The 23,160-nt window shown below is 38.7% G+C and overlaps 1 protein-coding gene across 1 annotated transcript in view; it reads left to right on the plus strand.

Moving 5' to 3' along the window:
- PEX13 (peroxisomal biogenesis factor 13) overlaps positions 1-13,820 on the plus strand; it is a 37,108-nt gene extending 23,288 nt beyond the window's left edge. The window contains exons 3-4 of the mRNA XM_007970527.3: positions 7,535-7,660; positions 10,308-13,820. Coding sequence (XP_007968718.1) covers positions 7,535-7,660; positions 10,308-10,606 — 425 coding nt within the window. The 3' untranslated portion in view covers positions 10,607-13,820. The remainder of the gene's footprint in view (positions 1-7,534; positions 7,661-10,307) is intronic.
- The last annotated feature ends 9,340 nt before the right edge of the window (positions 13,821-23,160 follow it).

The following is a 23,160-nucleotide window of genomic DNA, read 5'->3' on the forward strand; positions in this document are numbered from 1 at the left end:
AAAAGGAGCTGGTACCATTCCTTCTGAAACTAGTCTAATCAATGGAAAAAGAGGGAATCCTCCCTAACTCATTTTATGAGGCCGGCGTCATCCTGATACCAAAGCCTGGCAGAGACACACACACACAAAAAGAATTTTAGGCCAGTATCCCTGATGAACATCAGTGCAAAAATCCTCAATATACTGGCAAACCGAATGCAGCAGCACATCAAAAAGCTTATCCAGCACGATCAAGTCAGCTTCATCCCTGGATGCAAGGCTGGTTCAAAATACACAAATCAATAAATGTAATCCAGCATATAGACAGAACCAACAACAAAAACCAAATAATCATCTCAATAGATGCGGAAAAGGCCTTTGACAAAATTTCGTAGCCCTTCATGCTAAAAACTCTCAATAAACTAGGTATTGATGGAACATATCTCAAAATAATAAGAGCTATTTATGACAAACCCACAGCCAGTATCATACTGAATGGTCAAAAACTGGAAGCATTCCCTTTGAAAACTGGCACAAGACATGGATGCCCTCTCTTACCACTCCTATTCAACATAGTGTTAGAAGTTCTGGCTAGGGCAGACAGTCAGGCAAGAGAAAGAAATAAAGGGTATTCGGTTAGGAAAAGTGGAATTCAAATTGTCTCTGTTTGCAGATGACATGATTGTATATTTAGAGAACCCCATCGTGTCAGCCCAAAATCTCCTTAAGCTGATAAGCAACTTCAGTAAAGTCTCAGGATACAAAATCAATGTGCAAAAATCACAAGCATTCCTATACACCAGTAATAGACAAACAGGGAGCCAAATCATGAGTGAACTCCCATTCACGATTACTACAAAGAGAATAAAATACCTAGGAATCGAACTTACAAGGGATGTGAAGGACCTCTTCAAGGAGAACTACAAACAGGACACAAACAAATGGAAGGACATTCAATGCTTATGGATAGGAAGAATCAATATTGTGAAAATGGCCATACTGCCCAAGGTAATTTATAGATTCAATGCTATCCCCATCAAGCTACCACTAACTTTCTTCACAGAATTGGAAAAAAACCACCTTAAAGTTCATATGGAACCAAAAAAAGAGCCCACATAGCCAAGGCAATCCTAAGCAAAAAGAACAAAGCTGGAGGCATGCTACCTGACTTCAAACTATACTACAAGGCTAGTAGTAACTATACTACAAGGCTACTACAAACTATACTACAAGGCTATACTACAAACCAAAACAACATGGTACTGGTACCAAAACAGATATATAGACCAATGGAACAGAACGGAGCCCTCAGAAATAACACTACATCTACAACCATCTGATCTTTGACAAACCTGACAAAAACAAGAAATGGGGAAAGGATTCCCTATTTAATAAATGGTGCTGGGAAAACTGGCTAGCCACATGTAGAAAGCTGAAACTGGATTCCTTCCTTATACCATATACAAAAATTAAGATGGATTAAAAACTTAAATGTAAGACTTAACACCATAAAAAACCCTAGAAGAAAACCTAGGCAATACCATTCAGGACATAGGCATAGGCAAAGACTTCATGACTAAAACACCAAAAGCAATGGCAACAAAAGCCAGAATAGACAAGTGGGATCTAATCAAACTAAAGAGCTTCTGCACAGCAAAAGAAACTACCATCAGAGTGAACAGGCAACCTACAGAATGGGAGAAAATGTTTGCAATCTACCCATCTGACAAAGGGCTAATATCCAGAATCTACAAAGAACTTAAATTTACAAGAAAAAAAACAACCCCATCAAAAAGTAGGCAAAAGATATGAACAGATACTTCTCAAAAGAAGATATTTATGCAGCCAACAGACATATGAAAAAATGCTCATCATTAGTGGTCATCAGAGAAATGCAAATCAAAACCACAATGAGATACCATCTCACACCAATTAGAGTGACGATCATTAAAAAGTCAGGAAACAACAGATCGAGGATGTGGAGAAATAGGAACACTTTTACACTGTTGGTGGGAGTGTAAATTAGTTCAATCATTGTGGAAGACAGTGTGGCGATTCCTCAAGAATCTATAACTAGAAATACCATTTGACCTAGTGATCTCATTACTGGGTATATACCCAAAGGATTTTAAATCATGCTACTATAAAGACACATGCACATGTATGTTTATTGTGGCACTGTTCACAATAGCAAAGACTTGGAACCAACCCAAATGTCCATCAATGATAGACTGGATTAAGAAAATGTGGCACATATATGCCATGGAATACTATGCAGCCATAAAAAAGGATGAGTTCATGTCCTTTGCAGGGATGTGAATGAAGCTGGTAACCATCATTCTCAGCAGACTATCACAAGGACAGAAAACCAAACAGCGCATGTTCTCACTCATAGGTGGGAGTTGAAAAATGAGAACACATGGACACAGGGCGGGGAGCATCACACACCAGGGCCTGTTGGGGAATGGGGGAGCTTGGGGAGTGATAGCATTAGGAGAAATACCTAATGTAAATGATGAGTTGATGGGTGCAGCAAACCAACATGGCACATGTATACCTCTGTAACAAACCTGCACATTGTGCACATGTACCTGAGAACTTAAAGTATTAAATATATGTATATATCTTTTTGGTAAGAATGGTTTTTAGGTTGGGCTAGGGCAGAAGAGACCAATCAGGAGAGTCAAGCAGCGATTACCTTAATTCAAGTGAGAAATGATGGTGGCTTGGCTCAGCATGGCAGTGACATGGGTCCTGAGATACAGTCAGATTGGGATTACTCACACCTGTAATCCCAACACTGGGAGGCTGAGGCCTGCAGATCGCTTGAGCCTGGCAAATCGCTTGAGCCCAGAAGTTTAAGGTCAGCCTGCACAGCGTAGGGAAAACCTATCTCTACAACACTTACAAAAATTATCCGGGTGTGGTGGTACATGCCTGTAGTCCCAGTTACTTGGGAGGGTGAAATGGGAGGGTGGCTTGAGTCCTGGAAGTTGAGCCTGAAGTGAGCTGAGATTGTACCACTGTACTCCAGTTTGGATGACACAGCAAGACCCCGTCTCAAATAAATGGAAGAACTAATGTAAGTGAATGATACTACTATCATAGACAAAAGAAGACAGAATAAGATGGAAATCAGGAAGAACAGAAATAGAACCATATTATTGCTGCATTATGGAGGAAGGGTGGAAGGATGATGAATGATGTAAGGTTCTACGATAAGATCAAGAACTGAGAAGAGATTATTAGATCTGGCAACTGGAAATCATCACGCTCCAGGAAGTAGTTTTGGTAGTGAGAAGACAAACTGCAGAGGATAAAGGGTAAATAAAGTCAGAAGTGAAAAAGAAAAGATTAGCAGTGAATGGAAGGAGGGAGGAAAAGAATGGCCAAATTGAGTGATCAAGTTGTGGTGGTGGGTGATTGTCAGTTTTTTGTTTTGCTTTGTCTTTTCAGAAGTGAGGAGATCTGAGAATGTTGTTAGGCTGAAAGAAAGGAGTCAGTAGAGAAGGAGCAGTTATAAATAAGGGAAAGATAGGAGTTAAATGATGAAGAAGCTCCTATAGGAAGTAAGAGAGGGTGTGATCTTACGGAACCTGGCAAGTAAAAGGAAGGACAGTTTTTTATCTGAGTCAGAAGGAGAGGAAATCGGTAATGATACAAAGAGATTTTTGAGGAGAAGCAAAACTGAGGTCCTATTACTTTAGCTGCTTAGAGCAGGGATTGGCAAACCATATCCTGTGGGCCAAATCTGACCTGCTCCTATTTTTGTACAGCTCACAAGCTAAAAATGGTTTTTATACTTTTCAGTTGTTGGAAAATTAAAAGATTGTTTTAAAAACTGAAATAATTTGTGATGGGAAAATAATATAGAATTCAAATTTAATTAATAAAGTTATATTGGAGCACAGCTAAACTTATTTTCATACATACTGTTATGGCTGCTTTTCCACTGTAACAGCAGAATTGAATAGTTTGCACAGAGACTGTATGTGAAATTCCAATGGCTTCACTTTTGCTCTGCCCACTACAAATTTCAGTAACTGAGTTATAACTTGATAGCATGATGAGTAATATATACATTGTTAAACCACAGTGGGTTTTTTTGTGAAATTACAAATACATACATGGCACACAAGAAAAAGGTGTACTTTGAGTGTCATACTTTCAAGGCACAGTATAGTATGAATTTTTTTGTTATTGAATTAGATGGTAAAGAACTATATTTATTATACAGTGACACTATAGCTATGTTAAATGGCTATACTACAAATCAACATTACCAGATTGAGCACTCATCACAGAAAACCAACAGTCAAATTAGAAAATTTAAAATGGAATTCTCATCACAGCAGAATTTCCTCATCAAAAGAAAAATAAAATAAAATGAGGCTGCAACCAAAATAAGTTCCTGAGAGGTTCATATGTTACCCACGCAAGGAAACCTGTTTACTTGTAATTGCAACAGCCAAAAAAATATGTCCAGAGTAAGTAGACTTGTCTAAGGTTATTAGCTTCTCAGTGAGAACAGTTTCTTGAAGAGTTGATGACATTTTGAACAACATGGCCAACTTAAAATAAAACAAATGATTTGAATGTTTTTCCTTGGCTCATCATGACCCAATGGATATGAATACTTGCTAAATTTGTTGGCTAAATGTTACCATCATGGGAGTGAGTTCATTATCTTGAGAGTGAGTTTGTTATACAAGCTAGTTCGGCGCTCTTACTCTCTTGCATGCACTCTCTTGCCATGTGATTCCTCCTGCCATGTTACGACACAACAAGAAGGTCCTTAACAAATGCCCCTTGATCTCGGATTTCCTAGTCCTCAGAACTGTGAGCAAATAAACTTTTATTGTTTACAAATTACCCAGTTTATAGTATTCTATTAAAGTAGCATAAAACAAAGACAGGCCAGGTGCGGTGACTCACACCTGTAATCCTAGCACTTTGGGAGGCTGAGGCAGGCGGATCACGAGGTCAGGAGATCAAGACCATCCTGGCTAACATGGTGAAACCCTGTCTCTACTAAAAAAAAAAAAGACAGTACTGCTTAGTTGTTTGAGGAGTCAATGATGAATTGGAAATGACTGAAGAATTAGCCTCTGTGAATAGTCATGGTTCAACTACAGATAAGAACATTTTCTAAGAAGGTGAAAACACTGATTCTATACAACCTGAATCTGCTAAGATGTGTTGCACCTGATAATGGTGAAGAATATAGGTGGAGCAGGAAAAGGCCTAGTTGGACAAAAGAAACTTTTGCAAATACAGGTTTTTTGTCTGTGGTTATTCATTTTATTATTCATTAGCAGGTACATTGCAGAAAATATTATTTATCATGTGTTACTGAACTGGTAGTGTCGAGGTAAAGTTTATTCACTCTTGTGACATAATCATTGTCAGTTTTGTGAATTTTTGTCAGATATAGAAGCTGAAGATCCCTACTTGCCCTACCGCATGGTAATTCAATGGCAGAGCAAGGCTTAAGTTTTATTTTTTTGAGATTGAGGCCAAGAATGAAATTTTTCTGAACAGAACGCCTTTTCAGCTATTGTTATTAAACCCATTCAGCTTTGGAAATCACCTTTTACTGCATACTTAGTTAAATTCTGAGTTCTTTTTGGAGACAGGGTTTTACTTTGTCAGCCAGGCTGGAGTGCAGTAGCGTAATCATAGCTCACTGCAACCTCATACTCTTGGGCTCACATGATTCTCCCACCTCAGCTTCCCAAGTAGCTAGTACTTGTAGTACACACCACCACACCTGGCTAATTTATTTATTTATTGTGGAGACGAGATCCCACTGTGTTGCTCAGGCTGGTCTTGAACTCCTGGCCTCAAGCAATCCTGCCTCAGCCTCCCAAAGTGCTGAGTGAGATTACAGGCATGAACCACCATGTCCAGCCCAGACTTAGTTATGTTCTTTGTTGTTGTTTTCTTTTTGAGACAGGGCCTTGCTCAATTGCCCAGGCTGGAGTGCAGTAGTGCAGTCTCGGCTCACTGCAACCTCTGCCTCCCAGGTTCAGGCGATTCAAGCTGAGACTATAGGGTCGTGCCACCACATCTGGCTAATTTTGTTTACTTTTTTGTAGAAACAAGGTTTCCCTATGTTCCCCAAGTTGGTCTTGAACTCCTGGACTCATACAATTCCCTATCTCAGCCTCTCAAAGTACTGGAATTACAGGCATGAGCCACCATGCCTAGCTGACTTGTTTATATTCTTTTTGTTTGAGACAGGGTTTCGCTCTTGTTGCCCAGGCTGGAGTGCAATGGCGCGCTCTCGGCTCACCACAACCTCCGCCTCCCGGGTTCAAGCGATTCTCCTGCCTCAGCCTCCTGAGTAGCTGGGATTACAGGCATGTGCCACCATGCCCGGCTAATTTTGTATTTTTAGTAGAGACAGGGTTTCTCCATGTTGGTCAGATTGGTCTCAAACTCCTGACTTCAGGTGATCCACCCGCCTTGGCCTCCCAAAGTGCTGAGATTACAGGCATGAACCACTGTGCCTGGTCTATATTCTTAAGTAATTCAAATTGAAACCACAAAGCAGAACAGTGCTTATCTGCAAAACTTACACTGGAGTAAAGTTTTGACGACACCTAATATAGTTTGACTCACAAGTAATGTCACACTGCTTTATATACCTCTCAGACCATCAGAAGTTAACACAAGCAGTATCTCCATTCTCATGCAAGTTGGCAGCAGATACATTTTCCAAGCTTAAGCTAATACAATGCCAGAGCATTTTTTTTACCTCCATGCAAGCACAAAGGAAATTTCCATATTTCAAAATCCATTTAACTATGCGATTGAGGAATTTTCACTTAATCTTCATTTGGAAGTGATTAATCTGCAATGTAATAACATGGTAAAAGGCAAATATCAAGAGAAGAATTTAACAGAATTATATTCTGGCCTGTTACTCTCCCAACTAATAAATATGCTCAATTAAAACCACATACTCATAGACTGATATTAGGATTTGACCTTACCTATCGGTGTGAAAAGGCATTTTCAAAAATGCAGTACCTCAAATTTTATTACAAATTAGAATTAGCAAATGAATATTTATAATTGAATTCCAATTAAGTGAAATATCCTTCCCCCAAAATATTTCATTCTTCTAAGTAACTTCCAAGTAGACCTGTATTACAAAAAAGGAACATGGTTATTGTATTTTTAATCTTGTCAATAAATTTATGGAAATTTTGTTTCCTCTTTTTATATAAGTAATTGCAGAATATCCTGTTTTGCCTCTTGGCTTTCAAAGTCTAAAATATTTACTCTCTGACCCTTTGCAGAAAAAATTTGCCAACCCCTGCCTCACGGTAAGGGAGCTGGAGATTGGAGCTTAAAGAAAGGAAAAAGTTCATAATAGGTATATCTAGTGGATCTATTGTTGATTTAACATAGTATTCATTATAGATTTTACTTGGGAGGGGAGGACTTTTCTCTTGGCAAATTTATGCAGTTTGCAAACCATAGGCCGTGAAATATCTGCATTTTTCTTTTGTAAATTTTATTAACCTAATTTTAATTTGGCTTATAGACAGCATCAACTGGGCAAGTGGTGAGGATGACCATGTAGTCGCCAGAGCAGAATATGATTTTGCTGCCGTATCTGAAGAAGAAATTTCTTTCCGGGCTGGTGATATGCTAAACTTAGCTCTCAAAGGTAATAAATTATGAATAAGTTGGAATTATCTGTAAATTTTGATATTCATAAATGCAGTATTAAAAACTACAACAAATGATCTTGTTCGTTGTTAGTTAACTTAGAGAGAGTTACTAGAACTTCTTTTTCATGTCAATTTAGAGCGTCCAAATCTGGAGGAGTCAGGAAGAAATGCCCCAGCAGCTATTCTAATAGTATTTCACTGAGATAAGGAAAGGCTTTATTTATATAGGCTTTTCTAAACTCAAAATACTTGAATTTCAAACTGTTAATCCCCACACAAAAATGTGATGTCAGTAGCTAAACATAACAAATCTAATAAAGCAAAGAAATTATCTAGCATCATCTAAGCATTACCGTTAGTCCTTGATTACTGGGACTGGTGTTGCTTCTTTATTACTTCAGTAGTGTTTACCTCAGAAATTTCATCATGAGCATTTTAGGAAATATTGTCATGAAGTATTATAGAACCCCAGCAAGAAATTTATACACATCTCAGGTTTATTTTTGGACCAAGTCACTGATACTTTTTAATGACTCTAGGCAAAATGACCTTTTCCTTCACCTTTCCTGAGTAATGATTATCAGAATTTTTATGGATTTTATTTAATATGTGTGTTTGTGGGGATTCAAGTTTATTGCAAAAAGTGATGTTTTGTTGATAAAGATACTAATAACAATAACATATTATTTATTGAGTACTTACTATATACAAAGTACTATATTTTACATATTTCATTTAACCGTTACAATAATACTGTGAAGTGGTACAATTATTATCCTGTCCTTGTTTTACACTTGAAGAAAGTGAGACTCAGAATAAGTAAATTGTCCAGTGTCACAAAGCCAAGGTGCAATAGAGCTGGACTATGAATCTAGGTTTGTCTAACTTGAGACCTTGTGCTTTTAACAACTCTGGCTGTTTTTTCATGGAAGGATCTATTAATGGAAACTTCACCATTTTTTTGGCTTTGGTCATTCTATGCAGGGAAGAAATACCTTCAATGTTCATTACTATGCAAATAGTTGAAATCATTACTATGTAAATAATTGAAAATTTGGGATGAGATTACTAAATCTTTGCCTCATCCCTATTACAAAAATCCTAGACTTAAGCGAGGTACAGTGGTGTGTGCCTATAGTCCCACCTACTCAAGAAGCTGAGGCAGGAGGATCACTTGAGACCAGGAGTTTGAGGCTGTAGTACACTGTAATCACACCTGTGGAATAGCACCACTGTACTCCATCCTGGGCAATGTAGCGTAACCTTGTCTCAAGAAAAAAATAAAATACAAACCTCTAGACTTTTAGGTATTCTATTCATATTTTTCTTTCCCCCCCCCCCTTTTTTTTTTGAGACAGAGTCTCGCTCTGTTGCCCGGGCTAGAGTACAGTGGCACCATCTCAGCTCACTACAACCTCCGCCTCCTAGGTTCAAGCAATTCTCCTGCCTCAGCCTCCTGAGTAGCTGGGACTACAGGCCATGCCACCACACCCAGCTAGTTTTTGTATTTTTAGTAGAGACAGGCTTTCACCATGTTGGTCAGGCTGGTCTTGAACTCCTGACCTTGTGATTCACCCACCTCGGCCTCCCAAAGTGCTGGAATTACAGATGTGTACCACCACGCCTGGCCTACTCATATTTTTCTTATAGGGAAAATAGCATTTTACTATTTTGGGTTTCAAACGAGTGATTTTTTAAAGATTTATTGTTAGGGACAGGAACAACACAGATAATTTTCATTAGGGGTCATGTGGTTTCTTTCAGTTACTTAATAACACTTCAGAAAAATTTTATATTTCATTCTTCAATGAATAGTGCCTCTTAACACTAGCTTGCTTCTTGGCTTTCCTCCATTGCTCAAGAAACGTATGTTTGGGCATTTGGAACAAAATCAGTCATAGACATGGTAAATTTGTTTTTTTCTGTTATTATAGAGCATTAAACATTAAAAAGTCTTACATTGTGCCTAAATTATAATGTTGAACTAAAATTGTAACAGTTAAGCAGCTTTTTAAAGATATAGATAAGATAGGAAAATACCATAGAAAATTGAATACATTAAATAATCTTCCTTACTTTAAGCTTAGAATATTGCCTTTATTTATCATATGGCTAGAAATAACAGAGGTCTTCAATTTTTTGCCCATCTTGGATTGAAATTAATATTCACTATCTTCAGGATTGTTTGTCACAATCACATGAAATGAATTTTATATTTTTGCCAAAAGTAGGCTAAGAAAGCTGAGTGCGTAAAGGTATATCTTTTCTATACTTATTCCTAACTTACGCAGTTGAGAAGGAATGAGATATTCATTTCTTAGACTCCAATTTAAAATATGAAAGACATTGTTTTCAGTTTTGAGAGAACTAAATCTCCTTACTCTATGAATGGACCAACTGATATAAACTGTATGTTCTTCAAGGTAGAAGGAAATATTTAGTAAGTATAAAATAAAAATAGAAGAATGGACCCTAGAACTGTTAAGCCTACTCAGCATTTGATTTTGAAGATATATGCATGTACTGTTTGTTATCTACTATGTAAGCATAACAGATTTTCCTGAATATGATACTTTACCATTAATATTCTGTTGGACCTCCAAAGTATATTGTAATTACAAGACTGTCTTTTTTTTCCATCAGAACAACAACCCAAAGTGCGTGGTTGGCTTCTGGCTAGTCTTGATGGCCAAACAACAGGACTTATACCTGCAAATTATGTCAAAATTCTTGGTAAAAGAAAAGGTAGGAAAACGGTGGAATCAAGTAAAATTTCCAAGCAGCAACCATCTTTTACCAACCCAACACTAACTAAAGGAGCCACGGTTGCTGATTCTTTGGATGAACAGGAAGCTGCCTTTGAATCTGTTTTTGTTGAAACTAATAAGGTTCCAGTTGCACCTGATTCCACTGGGAAAGATGGAGAAAAGCAAGATCTTTGATATCTTTCATGTTTGCTTGCAGTTGAACAATAGAGTACTTTTTAATATTATTTCTCACAAAGAAATGAATGTACAATCCAATGAAAACATTTGTTATTGGCTATTTCAGGTGTTTTGCTGCTAGAAATTTAATTAAAGTTACACACTAGTATGTTGGTCTGGTGACCTGGTTACATTTTATTACACACATTATTGGACCATAAGGACATTTGTTTCACCTAGATTTTAAGATTATGGAGACTGCTGTCATTTTCATCTTACTTAGATCTCTAGGTTTATTGGAAGAGTAAGATTGATGAACTATAGCATGCACAGTTTGGTACAGTAGGGATCATTAATACTTTTAAAAGTTCTAAATTAATTGACTTGGAATCCTTAGAAATGGAGTGATAACATATCAGTATGAGAACAGGCAAAAGGTAAATTTTTTTTTACAACCTTAAGTAATCTCAACAATAAAATTTTCTGATCTGTATTATATCCAGTGTTGGGTTTATATTTTCACCCACAAACAACTGACACTACTATCTTTTACTGTATTTTTAAAAATTTATCTTGAAAAGGTCACCCAGAAGGATTCTGAGGGAGATGGTTCTAGAATGATAGAGTATGTAGCCCTAATAGTTTTCCCTCCTAGCAAAAAGTCTGAAATTTATCTTTCTTACAAACTTCCATTTCTTCTAAGGATCACTTATTTATTTATCTGTTTAAGCTGGGCGTGGTGGCTCATGCCTGTAATCCCAGCACTTTGGGAGGCTGAGGTGGGCAGATCACCTGAGGTTGGGAGTTCGAGACCACCCTGACCAACATGGAGAAACCCCATCTTTACTAAAAATACAAAATTAGCCGGGTGTGGTGGCACATGCCTGTAATCCCAGCTACTCGGGAGGCTGAGGTAGGAGAATCACTTGAACCCGAGAGGCAGAGGTTACAGTGAGCCGGAGATCTTGCCATTACACTCCAGCCTGGGCAACAAGAGAGAAACCCCATCTCAAAAAAAAAAAAATTATTTATCTCTTTAAAATATGACTAGTTTTCATACTGGGTGAATCAGAAGTATATGAAAGGTATACTTTCTTTTCCTACAACAAATACTTGAGTTCTTTTGAGTTTGCACCTAATGATACAATCATTTATAATAGTAATTTTTAATCTTTTCATAGATTTTTTGCTTCTACCTTGTGTGATTTTTTTTAATTCCATATTTAGGATGCTCTGTAAATACTGAAAATGTGTCACATTGGATACATTTTTCTTTTAGGTTTAATTTTTACTGCTGTGACTTATTTATAGTCTTAATGCTCAATTGCCATTTAGAATATGATAATCCTCACGCCTGTAATCTCAGCACTTGGGGAGGCCAAGGCAGGTGGATCATCTGCGGTCAAGAATTTGAGACCAGCCTGGCCAACACAGTGAAACCCTGTCTCTACTAAAAATACAAAAGTTAGCTGGGCGTAGTGGCATGCACCTGTAGTCCCAGCTACTCAGGAGGCTGAGGCAGGAGAGTCACTTGAACCCAGGAGGCAGAGATTGCAGGGAGCTGAGATCACGCCACTGCACTCCAGTGTGGGGGATAGAGCAAGACTGTGTCTCAAAACAAAACAAAAACAAAATAATACGATATGCTATTTGACATGTTTTTTGGTTTATAATGATTTTAAATGCAGTTAACTTTCAGTACGCTGAATATTGCCCCAGAAAATAGGAAACTTCATATACTTGCTATGAACGTACTACAGAGTAATACTATCAGGAATACAGGTGTACAAGAATACATTTATAGACATTGTTGAAAACTTTGAACTGTTTGATAAAAAATTGTGATTTAGTATGTTTTTCTTTTTCTTTTTTTTTTTTTTTTGAGACGGAGTCTTGCTCTGTCGCCCAGGCTGGAGTCCAGTGGCGCAATCTCGGCTTACTGCAAGCTCTGCCTCCCAGGTTCACACTATTCTCCTGCCTCAGCCTCCCGAGTAGCTGGGACTACAGGCGCCCGCCACCAGGCCCGGCTAATTTTTTTTGTATTTTTAGTAGAGACGGGGTTTCACCATGTTAGCCAGGATGGTCTCCATCTCCTGACCTGGTGATCCACCCACCTCAGCCTCCCAAAGTGCTGGGATTATAGGCATGAGCCACCACGCCTGGCGGTTTAGTATTTTTTTTCTAATAGACTATGTTCAACAAATAAGTAATTCTCACATAGTTCAGACTGAAACATACAGGAACCAAGTACATACCCAGCATAGAAGAACTTTACTAAAGGCTTCTTGGAAAGCCCTTTTTTGAAATGACAGTATCATAAGTAACATATCTTTTAAAATAGAAATCTTGACCCAGTGCAGAAAAGTAAATACTTTATAGTAAAATGTATTTATCTTTGGCCAATTTTCCAACACCCAGGTATTAGCCTTGAAGTTGAAGAGATAAGTTTTCTTGTGTATTATTTTTCATTTGTGTTCTACAATTAAAGGTTCTGCTTTGATTTGTTAGATAATTTATAGAAATTTTGTTCTCAAAACAAATTTTTGATAAATTATTAAATTTGGGGTTGAGATGTCTAAATTGAATGCTAGAAGTAAAGTAGAAGTGACCACTATTAAAGATGTATAGGGAGAAGAATATAGCACAAAGTGATACAACAGTGGCACTTTTGTAAGGGTATTTATTGTTTGGTTAAGTCTGCTAAATTATAGTATGCATTATCTGGTGACTATTTGTGTCTGAAAATTCCTTTTGTATTAAAATTCTGGAGAAGGAATTGAGGACTAGAATAAAGAGAAATTTTGTAACCTTTTTTATCATGACAGTTTTAGAATAATTTTTTTAGCTAAGATAAATGTTCAAGGCTCCAATATTATTTTTAGGAACTTATTTAAGGAGTGCTACTTTACAGAAATTGCTAACACACCAAAACATTTTTAATTAAATAAAATATGTTACAATAATAAAACATGTTTCTTTTAATTTTTCTGATTATATTTTATGAGTTCAGAAAGGAAATGGTAAGAGAACTATACAATTTCATGTTTTAACATTTTATGTACGTACTTGATTCAATCTGTGTGTCATAATTACACATTACTTGAACACAGCTATCCTTTATCTTGTGCTTTCTTTAATAGAAAAATGAACAGAAACTGAATACAGTTAAATTTTTATTTTTAGTAGGTTGTGAAGTTACTTTTACGGAGAAATAAAAATATGTGAAACTTGATTGACTTTTTCTTTAAGATAAATTGTTAATGCTTTTGCAGGATTAGAATTAATATGAAGTCTCTTTTTAACATGATTGTATATATTACCTACTGCAAACATGTCTGTTCTATTTCTTTGTGATTTAAAGAAAAATAGGCTAGGCGTAGTAGCTCACACCTATAATCCCAGCACTTTGGGAGGCCAAAGTGGGTGGATCACAAGGTCAGGAGTTCGAGTCCAGCCTGGCCAATATGATGAAACCCTGTCTCTACTAAAAATACAAAAAGTAGCCAGGCATGGTGGTGAGTGCCTGTAGTCCCAGCTACTCGAGAGGCTGAGGCAGGAAAATTGCTTGAACCCGGGAGGCGGAGATTGCAGTGAGCCGAGATCACGCCACTGTACTCCACCAGTCTGCTACAGAGCGAGACTCCAACTAAAAAGAAAAAAAAAAAAAAAAAGACAAATAATACATTTATATAGAATTACCTACAGGTGTGTTAAATAAAAAGACTTCATACCTAGATTTTGGGGGATCTAGATTCTAGTTTAGACATCACTGCTTACTGTAAGATTTAAGTCCCATTATTTGTTTTTCAGTTTCCTAATTTATAACAATAGGTATACCTGCTACACCTGCCTCACATAAAAGTGCTTTCTTTTATATACTTTAATTCAATTTTCTTCTGAGACGGGTTTTGCTCTTGTTGCCCAGGGTAGAGTGCAGTGGTGAGATCTCAGCTCTGCAGATCTGAGATCTGCCCACCTCAGCCTCCCAAAGTGCTGGGATTACAGGTGTGAGCCACCGCACCGGGCCTGAAAGTCCTTTTTAAAAAATACAGAGGCTGGGTGCAGTGCCTCATGTCTGTAATCCTAGCACTTTGGGAGGCCGAGGCAGGTGGATCACCTGAGATCAGGAGTTGGAGACTAGCCTGACTAACATGATGAAACCCCGTCTCTACTAAAAATACAAAACTTAGCCGGGTGTGGTGGCATGCACCTGTAATCCCAGCTACTTGAGAGGCTGAGGCAGGAGAATCACTTGAACCCAGGAAGTGGAGGTTGCAGTGAGCAGAGATCACGCCATTGCACTCCAGCCTGGGCAACAAGAGTGAAATTTTGTCCCCCCAAAAAATAATAATAATTTTATGGGCCAGGTGTGGTGGCTCACACTTGTAATCCTAGCACTTTGGGAGGCTGAGGCGGGCAGATCACCTGAGCTCAGGAGTTCAAGACTAGCCTGGGCAACATGGTGAAACCCCGTCTCCACTAAAAATACAAAAAATTAGCCTGACATGGCGGTACACACCTCTAGTCTCAGCTACTCGGGAGGCTGAGGCAGGAGAATTGCTTGAACCCGGGAGCCGACATTGCACCACTGCACTCCAGCGTGGGCAACACAGACTATCTCAAAAAAAAAAAAAAAAGTTTTTTACATATATATATAGAGAGAGAGAGAGAGAGACAGGTTCTGTGGTGGCTCACGCCTGTAATCCCAGCACTTTGGGAGGCTGAGGTGGGCAGATCACCTGAGGTCAGAAGTTCAAGACCAGCCTGGCCAACATGGTGAAACCCCATCTCTCCTAAAAAAACAAAAACTAGGCCGGGCAAGGTGGCTCACGCCTGTAATCTCAGCACTTTGGGAGGCCGAGGCGGGCGGATCACGATGTCAGGAGATCGAGGCCATCCTGGTTAACATGGTGAAACCCTGTCTCTACTAAAAAAATTAGCCGGCCGTGATGGCAGGTACTCAGCCTGGGTGACACAGCGAGACTCTGTCTCAAAAAAACAACGACAACAACAAAAAAGCACATTATATAAATAATGTGGATAAGTCTTAAAAACCTAATATTTTAGGAAAGAAGAATAAAATTTATACCACAATATCATTTATGTAAAAAATTTAAACATGTAAATACTATTATATGGTTTTCAAGAAACTATATCCAAAATATGAGAGATGACTTGGAAGGACAAATATTAACTAGGGGGAGTACAGTATGAAATTGCAGGAGGGAGATGAATAAAAACTCTTAAGGTAAAACAGAACACAAGAATAGTTCTATTTTTTGATGGAGTTTCACTCTTGTCACCCAGGCTGGAGTGCAATGGCACGATCCTGGCTCACTGCAAGCTCCGCCTCCCAGGTTCATGCCATTCTCCTGCTTCAGTCTCCCGAATAGCTGGGACTACAGGCGCGCGCCACCACACCCGGCTAATTTTTTGTATTTTTATAGAGACGGGGTTTCATCGTGTTAGCCAGGATGGCCTCAATCTCCTGACCTCGTGATCCGCCCGCGTTGGCCTCCCAAAGTGCTGGGATTACAAGCGTGAGCCACCACGCCTGACCTAAAATGTGCTTTTGACTGGTGCATATTATTCTATTGTGTTCATATACCAAAGCTTATCTTTTCCTCTAGTCACAGATACTTATATTTTTCCCAGCTATTTCCACTTCTGCAAGCTTGTACATGTCTTCCTATGAAGGAAGAATGGCCTTTCAGGAAACCTGCCCTTTCATTTCTTTGCTATGTATGTCCTAGAGTTTGAGGTATATGCATATTTAATTTAAGTCATGCTGGATCGTTCTCAGGAATGGTTGTCCCAGTTTCCTTTCCACAAGCAAGACCTGAGGGCTTCATTTTCTCTTCATTTTCAGTAGCACTTGATATTTTCTGATTTTTGCTAATCTGATGTGTATAAAATATTTTTTCTTAATCTGCATTATCTGATTACTGATGAAGTATATGCTTTTTAGTCATTCTGATTTTCCATTCTGTGGATAGTCTGTACTTATAATTTCTCTCTTTTCTATTAAGTTTTTCTTTCTTGCTGATTACAGTATGGTATAAACTCTGTGTGTGTGTGTGTGTGTGTGTATATATATATATGTATATACACACATTTTTTTTTTTTTTTTTGAGACAAAGTCTGGCCCTGTTGCCCAGGCTGGAGTGCAATGGTGTGATCTCACCTCACTGCAACCTCCACCTCCTGAGCTCAAACCATCCTCCCACCTCAGCATCCCAAGTAGCTGGGACTAAAGGCATCTACCACCACGCCTGGCTAATTTTTGTATTTTTTTGTAGAGATGGGGTTTCTCCATATTGCCTAAGCTGGTCTCGAACTCATGAGCTCAAGAGATCTGCCTGCCTCTCTGCCCCCAAAGTGGTGGGATTACAGGCATGAGCCACTGCTCCCAGCCAATAAATTATTTATATGTAGATACTATTTTCTTGTCAAGTTCAGATGTTGGAAATAACTTGCCATTTGTTCATTCTTGTCTTTGTTGTTTTTCATATAATAGAAATCCCCCCAATGGTTTATGTTTTTTATGTCTTTTGTTTTGTTTTGTTTTTGAGATGGAGTTTCCCTCTTGTTGCCCAGGCTGGAGTGCAGTGGCACAATCTTGGTTCACTGTAACCTCCGCCTCCTGGGTTCAAGCCATTCTCCTGCCTCAGCCTTCCGTGTAGCTAGGACTACAGGCATGCACCACCACACCCGCCTAATTTTTATTGTATTTTTAGTATAGACAGGGTTTCACCATGTTGGCCAGGCTGGTCTCGAAGTCCTGACCTCAGGTGATCTGCCCACCTTGGCCTCCCAAAGTGCTGGAATTACAGGCGTGAGCCACTGCGCCCAGCCTTAGGTCTTGTTCTTCTATCGGTTTTATAGTTTTACCATTTACATTTAGGTCTTAAATTTAATTGGAATTAATTTTTGGATATACTATGAGGTATGAATTAAACTTTTTCTCCATCTAGTCATTAAAAGGAAGGGGTTAACAAAACCCCTTCTCTTGCTATGGGGAAAAAATTATCTTGGGTTTACTTTCTGTTCAGCACTGTTTCCTTGGTAACCTACAAAGTTAAGATAAATATGGAAAGTAAACTCTTTACCAGGCAGCCTTTTTTGTTTGTTTTAACTGTAAGAAGACAAAGCACAGATGTTGATTTATCTGAGTAAGATATGAAACTGGAACCAAGCTTGTTCCTTGTTGTAGGGACCTGGAACCTACCTTGAGGGTTTTTTACAAGATAGTGCTCCCTGTCACACACGAGGTTTACCTAAGGAGGATGCCTCCTTTACATGCTAGTTGTTTACTGTGCTATATCTTTCTGCCAACCTAAGTGACCTTGGTGCCAAGTTATATTATTTTGGGTTTTTCTGAGTGAATGTCTGCAGAGCATGCCAAGTAGGATTGCAGTCAGTTTTTCTAGCACCATCTACTACATAATCCCTATCATCTCATTTCATTACATTCCAAGTTCTGTAAGCATGAAACTGGGGCTCTCTGTTTTGTTGGTATGTGTCAGTTTCTTTCCCAGTACAACATTGTCTTTTATTTTATTATTCTAGTCTAGTCTAGTCTAGTCTAGTCTCTTCTAGTCTAGTCTAGTCTAATCTATTCTAGTCTATTCTAGTCTATTCTATTCTAGTCTTCTAGTCTATTCTGTCCTAGTCTATTCTAGTCTATTCTATTCTAGTCTATTCTATTCTAGTCTATTCTATTGTAGTCTATTCTAGTCTAGTCTAGTCTATTCTATTCTAGTCTATTCTATTCTATTCTAGTCTAGTCTATTCTAGTCTAGTCTATTCTAGTCTAGTCTATTCTAGTCTAGTCTATTCCAGTCTAGTCTAGTCTAGTCTAGTCTAGTCTATTCTAGTCTAGTCTATTCTAGTCTATTCTATTCTAGTCTTCTAGTCTATTCTGTTCTAGTCTATTCTATTTTAGTCTATTCTAGTCTATTCTATTTTAGTCTATTCTAGTCTATTCTAGTCTAATCTAGTCTATTCTAGTCTAGTCTATTCTAGTCTAGTCTAGTCTATTATAGTCTAGTCTATTCTAGTCTAGTCTAGTTTATTGTAGTCTAGTCTATTGTAGTCTAGTCTAGTCTATTGTAGTCTAGTCTATTCTAGTCTAGTCTATTCTATTCTAGTCTGTTCTAGTCTATTCTAGTCTAGTCTAGTCTATTCTAGTCTATTCTAATCTAGTCTATTCTATTATCTTCTAGTCTAGTCTAGTCTATTCTATTCCATTCTATTCTAGTCTATTCTATTCTAGTCTAGTCTATTCTTGTCTAGTCCTATTCTATTCTATTCTAGTCTAGTCTGGTCTATTCTATTCTAGTCTAGTCTAGTCTATTCTAGTCTAGTCCGGTCTATTCTAGTCTAGTCCAGTCTATTCTATTCTATTCTAGTCTAGTCTATTCTAGTCTAGTCTATTGTATTCTATTCTATTCTATTCTATTGTATTCTATTCTATTCTATTCTATTCTATTCTATTCTATTCTAGTCTATTCCATTCTATTCTAGTCTATTCTATTCTAGTCTAGTCTATTCTTGTCTAGTCCTATTCTATTCTATTCTAGTCTAGTCTGGTCTATTCTAGTCTAGTCTAGTCTAGTCTATTCTAGTCTAGTCCGGTCTATTCTAGTCTAGTCTAGTCTAGTCTAGTCTAGTCTATTGTATTCTAGTCTAGTCTATTCTATTCTATTCTATTCTATTCTATTCTATTCTATTCTATTCTAGAGATGGACTCTCTCTCAGTCGCCCAGGCTGGAGTGCAGTGGCAAGATCTCGGCTCACTGCAAGCTCTGCCTTCCGGGTTCACACCATTCTCCTGCCTCAGCCTCCCGAGTAGCTGGGACTACAGGCGCCTGCCGCCACACCCAGCTAATTTTTTGTATTTTTAGTAGAGACGGAGTTTCACTGTGTTAGCCAGGATGGTCTCGATCTCCTGACCTTGTGATCCGCCCGCCTCGGTCTCCCAAAGTGCTAAGATTACAGGCATGAGCCACCGCCCCTGGCCCTTTTTTATTTTTTTGAGACAGAATCTTGCTCTGTCTCCCAGGCTGGGGTGCAGTGGCGTGATCTCGTCTCCCTGTAATCTCTGCCTCGTGGGTTCAAGCGATTCTCCTGTTTCAGCCTCCCAAGTAGCTGGGACTACAGGCGAGTGCCACCATGTCTGGCTAAGTTTTTTAGTAGAGATGGGGTTTCACCATGTTGGCCAGGCTGACCTCGAACTCCTGACTTCAAGTGATCTTCCTGCCTCAGCCTCCCAAAGTGCTGAGATTACAGGTGTGAGCCATTGCGCCTGGCATGTCCTTCCCTCACAGTCCTTATACTTCTGTTTTGTTGATTTGGCCAAGTTGTCAGTATATGTTTGACACTAACTGGGGTAGCAGGCATTTTCATCTTATTTCTGCTTTAGATTCTAAGGTTGCTCTATTAACTCATGATGTTTGCTGTGAGTTTTATACTAGTCTTTATTGAAAGCTTTTCTCTTTTTTTTCTATTTTTTTCTCTTTTTTTCCTCTCTCTCTTTTTTTTTTTTTTTTTTTTTTTTTTTTGAGATGAGTCTCGCACTGTCACCCAGTGGAGTGCAGTGGCGCGATCTTGGCTCACCACAAGCTCCGCCTCCAGTGTTCACGCCATTCTCCTGCCTCAGCCTCCCGAGTAGCTGGGAGTAGACACGGAGTTTCACCGTATTAGCCAGGATGGTCTCGATCTCCTGACCTTGTGATCAGCCCACCTTGGCCTCCCAAAGTGCTGGGATTACAAGCATGAGTCACCATGCCCGGCCGAAAGCTTTTCTCTTTTATAGCTAATTTAAATCTGCATTAGCGGAGCCAGGTACAGTGGCTCACACGTGTAATCCCAGAACTTTGGGAGGCCAAGGCAGGCAGATAATTTCAGCTCAGGAGTTCCAGACCCACCTGGGCAATATGGTGAAACCCCATCTCTACAAAAAGTAAAATTAACCAGGCATGGTGGCACGTGCCTGTAGTCCCAGCTACTTGGAAGGCTGAAGGGAGGATTGCTTGAGCCCAGGAAGTTGAGGATGCAGTGAGACATGATTGCGCCGCTGCACTTCAGCCTGGATGACAGAACAAGACCCTGTCTCAAAGAAAAATAAAATATAAAAGAAATAATCATTTGTCTAGATGCTTTGTAGTTTCTCACCTTTAGTAATGTGGTAGATGACATTGAGTTTTCTGATCTTGAACCTTTGTATTCTTACTTGATATAATTTTTAAGGAAATTATTTTATCAAATATTAAAATAAAAAGGGTAACATGCAGAAAGCTAGCTTTATACAGAAAAGGCAATATTACCACTATTTGGTGAGGTGTGCCAGGTGATGATAACCTGAAAAGAGGCAGTAGGTCATAAGACTGGCTTCAATTCCTCTGAGAATTTACTGGGGAGGCCTTTTCTGAGCCTTTTCTGGGGAGGTCATTGGGCAAGGCCCTAAGCAAATTCTGAGAAACATTGGGTTATCCATAATTGGTGTATTTTGAAAGGTGTACTGGCTACTGGAGCACACCTATCTAGGATTAACTCCACAGAGGACTTGCTTCTGCCTCTGCTGGCAGTGTGGGAGTACCACCATTCTGGAACCACTTCAGTCCTCCCTTGAAGGTTGTAAGGATGGGAAACATGAACAGCTTTTGCCCACTCTACTTAGTGGCCCAATGCTCAATGTCCTGACAGCTAGGCCATTATAGGCATCCACCCTCAGGGCACCCATACTCCTTTTCTTCTCCCTGCAGTTTCCCAGATCACTGGTTTTGATTGATTTAGGGTCCCCTCTCCCCACTTCTATGAGTACAGCAGTGCTTTAATGTGTCCCAGCCAGGGTCTTCCTTGTTCACCAAGAAAGTTTCCCATATAGCCCACCACACCAGAAGTAGAAGTTCCTCCAGATTCCAGACTCTAATAGCCAGTTATTACAAAGGAAATCAATAATACCTAGTGGCTTTGTTTCTTTGAGATGTTTGGTTTTTTAACTATTAAGAATATTTACTTTATACAAATTAATCCACAGTTTGAAATTAACTGGGAAATGTGTCTTAATGGGATATGAGCAAGGAATGGAGGACATTAGAAAATAGAAAAGCCATAATTTCAGGAAGAAAAATGTTAGCAAACTTAATGACAAGCATGTATATTTCAACAAGTCTGTATATTTCATCTTATTTTTCTCATTTTGCCACAGATCCTCATAGGGCCTTAAATTGAGATGGGCATTTGGAAACTGCTGCTTTAAAACTTAGGAAGATTCCTAAGTGTCTTCTGACAAAAGCTGGTAGATTTATAATAGTGTAATTTTATGTATTTTTTTAGTCTATGGTACTCTTATTTGAAATTCTTTGAAAATTGGTCATTCATGTATGATACATGGCAACTAAACTGATTAATTGGAAAAGCCCACTCTTTAACCATTGTCTTAATGATTAAATGTGTTTTTCCATTTGTATGTGAAAATATACAAACTTTTAAAACAATGAAAATGGGTTTCTTAATATGAATGGTAAACACATTTTCCATTTGAAACTTGTTAATATTCATTAAGTTCAAAATGGATCAGAATTTTTCATATATTTCTGGGACTGGAAAATGAGAAGATTAAGTAAGATGACTGGTAAACTAATAAAGGTTATTGTGAACACCAAATTAAGGAGTCTTTTTATTTCCCTTTTCTAACGGTATTTTCCGGGGCAGAATATTTCACTTCTTACCACATTGTTACATTTGGGGTGAGACCCCTGTTTGAATTCCAGTTCTGTCACTTTCTAGTTTTTTTTCTTTTCTTAAATTAAGACGGGGTCTGGCTGTGTCATCTAGGCTGGAATGCAGTGGTTCACTGCAACCTCTGCCTCCTGAGCTCAAGCCATCCTCCCACCTCCCAAGTAACTGGGACTACAGACACACACAACATCTGGCTAATTTTTTTTGTATTTTTTGTAGAGATAGGGTTTTGTCATGTTGCCAGGCTGGTCTCAAACTCCTGAGCTCAAGCAGTCCACCCACTTCAGCCTCCTGAAGTGCCGGGATTACAGGTGTGAGCCACCCTGCCCAGCCTATAGTTTCCTTAGAGAATTTAACCCATGTATCTCAGTTTCTTCTTCTGTAAAATGGGGATAATAATCATACCTTCTTCATTAAATTGTTGAGAGGAGTAAGCAATGCTGTGTACTGTGCACTTAGAGCACTTCCCATATAGTAAGGGTTCAATATAAACTCTTGTTAAAAGTGGTAAGCACTTTTTAATAACCATATTAGCAAGATGCAGTTTTCAATCAGGAGCTATCTTAAAGACTAAAGCCCTGCTAAGGGGATCAGGTGGAACAGTGTCTAGGAATAGGGATATTCTTGCATAGCAGCCTATTAGAAGAATAGGAAAGTCTCTTTGGGAGGCCAAGGCAGGTGGATCACAAGGTCAGGAGATTGAGACCATCTTGGCTAACATGGTGAAACCCCATCTCTACTAAAAATACAAAAAAATTTGCCAGGTGTGGTGGCACGCACCTGTAGTCCCAGCTACTCGAGAGGCTGAGGCAGGAGAATGGCGTGAA

This window comes from Chlorocebus sabaeus, chromosome 14 (assembly GCF_047675955.1).
Source record: "Chlorocebus sabaeus isolate Y175 chromosome 14, mChlSab1.0.hap1, whole genome shotgun sequence".
NCBI classification, from domain to species: domain Eukaryota; kingdom Metazoa; phylum Chordata; class Mammalia; order Primates; family Cercopithecidae; genus Chlorocebus; species Chlorocebus sabaeus.